Source organism: Arachis ipaensis, chromosome B9 (genome assembly GCF_059453495.1).
Source record: "Arachis ipaensis isolate K30076 ecotype BB chromosome B9, ASM5945349v1, whole genome shotgun sequence".
Lineage (NCBI taxonomy): Eukaryota > Viridiplantae > Streptophyta > Magnoliopsida > Fabales > Fabaceae > Arachis > Arachis ipaensis.
In genome coordinates this window covers 25639867-25642664 of record NC_142444.1, presented here as the reverse complement: position 1 = coordinate 25642664, position 2798 = coordinate 25639867, and the positions used below count along the sequence as shown (strand labels likewise).

General features: G+C 31.6%; 1 protein-coding gene across 1 annotated transcript; it reads right to left on the bottom strand.

The window, feature by feature from the left end:
- Positions 1 to 1365: 1365 nt before the first annotated feature.
- Positions 1366 to 2076, bottom strand: LOC110266800 (putative F-box protein At1g67623). The gene has a single exon (XM_021111818.1). The coding sequence runs from the start codon at positions 2074 to 2076 to the stop codon at positions 1366 to 1368; it is 711 nt and encodes a 236-aa protein (XP_020967477.1).
- Between the last annotated feature and the right edge of the window lie 722 nt (positions 2077 to 2798).

Here is a 2798-nt window from a genome sequence, read left to right as displayed (position 1 = left end):
TTTGTCAACCTCTTTTAGGGTTAGGTTCCGCTTTCATTTCTGTCAAGCAAGATTACTCGTATTTTTTCAATATATATTCTGAAATTTTATATATCATCAGACAAGCTTTATGCCAATTGATTATTTCTCTCTTTAATTTTCATTAAATAATTGGTATGTTGTTTAATAGTAAAATGAAATGAATTACTAAATTTTTATATATTTAATATCAACCAAAGTGGCTATTCAAATTCATTAAATAATAATAAATCTCTAAAAAGGTTGACCACCGGGAGAATTTGAAAAGTTGACCAAAGTCATGCATGGAATGTTTGCTATTTTTCTTCGTCCGAACACAATGTAAGCCATGCATGCGATGTTTGCTACTTTTTTTCCACTTGAACACTACCAGGTAAACATAAATTATGGTACAGTATTTTCGTTTGTATAAAATATGTTATATATTTTTAAACATACATAAAACACGTATTTTGAGTAGAACATAAAATTTTCATTTGAAAAGCATTTTGTGTATCGCAGAATAGAAATGTTAATATATTAATAGTATGCATACAGATAATAGTTATTAATACTAACATATTTTTTCCCTAAAAATTGTAATTCATGTGTTTTTCTGATTTTATATTAAATCCTTTTTATAAATTTTTTTCGAGTGCCTAAATTATCCCTTTCCGTCACTGCCCATTATCTTACCAAGTTACCAGTTTTATCTACTATTACTGTGACATCCTAAATTATTGCACAATCCCCATAATATGAAGTACAAAAAGATTTCAAAACGTTAAATCAACACTCTTTGGTCTATTCGACCAGCAATCTCAATCACTTCGGTAATGAAAAAGTTGATGTCAAATCCCACCCCACAGGCACACATCTCACATGAAGGCATAATTAGGTCTAGGATATGCATTTATTGCTTGCATTATGCTATCACTGAAACTTGATATACTTTGAACAAAGAAATTTTAAATCATGGCTTAAATATTTATAACGCTATTAATTAGTATAAAGTAAATAGGGTAGAATCTCAAATTTAAGTTAATAAGTTAGTATATGTAAATTATATTAATTATTTCAATAATAAGTTTATGGGTGGTTACTAATTAAAACTAAATTATAAAAGATTTATTTCGATTGACCATGAACAAGCATGTATTTTAATTATGTCAATTTATTGGATCAAAATGAGATTTTTCCACATACAAAAGTAGAAACACAATTAAAACATAGTCCACATGTTAAGGAAAGATAATCGTTCATAACAAAATAGGATACATTGTTAACTACTGTATTGGCAGATAACATAAGCATAAATTCCCAACAACACACTGGCAGATTGCAGAAATTGGTAAAAAGTCATGTTCATTAAAATGTAAACATTTCCAAGAAGACCCTCGCCTCGTAATCATCGAAGCAGTGCACATACGAGATACTGGACGCATCTTGCACGTCACCTATGGTGCCGCGGGTAGGGCAACTAGTGGACCAACAAGCCATGGGATGTTCAGGATCCGAAGGTCCTTCATCCACCGACCACTCCTCGAAAATTTTTGTGAAGACCTCCCTACACCTTTTGACCTCCCCAGAAGTACGTATAACTTCAAACAATTTAACATTTCGTCTCTTGTACACTTCGTCTTCGTGATTACACAGTAGCAGCATGGCACACAAGTAACCGGCTTCAATGCTGCCCTCCGTTGTAGCCCTAGTCAGAAGATCCATTCCAAGGTCACGGTGGACAATCCAAAAATACTCCGTCATCCTATGCCGGAGTATAGCATCCAGATTTCTTGCTTCCACACAATAATCAACAAACCTCCTTTCAGGTTGGTCAAAGTAAAATAAAAAGGACACTAACGATATATGCCATATCATTGGATGGTTGTATACATTGTCTGACCTAGCTGCATCCTGAAGCACCTTGTAAGTCGCTTGCATGTTGAACAGATCCTGAATTGAATTCAATACAACCTTCGTGGCAATCCTCACCCATATGTCACGAGGAAGAAAAAGTGGACATTCGTACTCAATGAAAATGCTTCTTTTATTTCTGTTCTTCTTGGATGTTCCAACCATTTGCAAGAACTTTGGGGATTATTAGAGAATATCAAGAGGAGAGACGACCACCCAAGCTGCATTATGTGTTGCTATTATATCCTTTTTAATTTTAGTATACTGGCATTAACTATGGTTCAATTTCTCATACGTTTCTTTACCGATTGTTTTGGATAAGACCAAATAATTAATAGATACTATTACTTAAAAATTTATTAAAAAATGTTTCCTTTGCAAAATGGCAATGCCGTTTTCACTTTGTAACTTTTTCTTGGAATTCGAAAATGAAAAATGTCAATGACATTTTCATTGTTTTCAAATTTTTTAATTAAGGAAATTGAATACAATGGAGAAGGAATCATCAAAAGATAGGATTAGATACTTGTAGAAATATTGTATATCTGTAAGTTTCTAATTTGATTTAAAATAAAATTATAAATGGTAAAAATAAATAAATTTATTGAATTATCTTTATTAATAATTATTTGGCTTAATTATTTGAAAAAAGCATAGTTTTGACTATACTAATATTTAGAGAACTGAGATTTAGTTTGGTAATTTAACTAGTTGAGTAATTTTAACATGAATCTCAAAATAAAATTTAATAAATTTGTGTTGGGATAAAAGTATAATTGCATTGAAATAAATATATTAATTTATATAACATTATTACTTTTTTCAACCTTAGTGGGGGCAAGTGTCCCCCCTCCTCCTGAACCTGGGTCCCTGCCTGGTTGTAATAT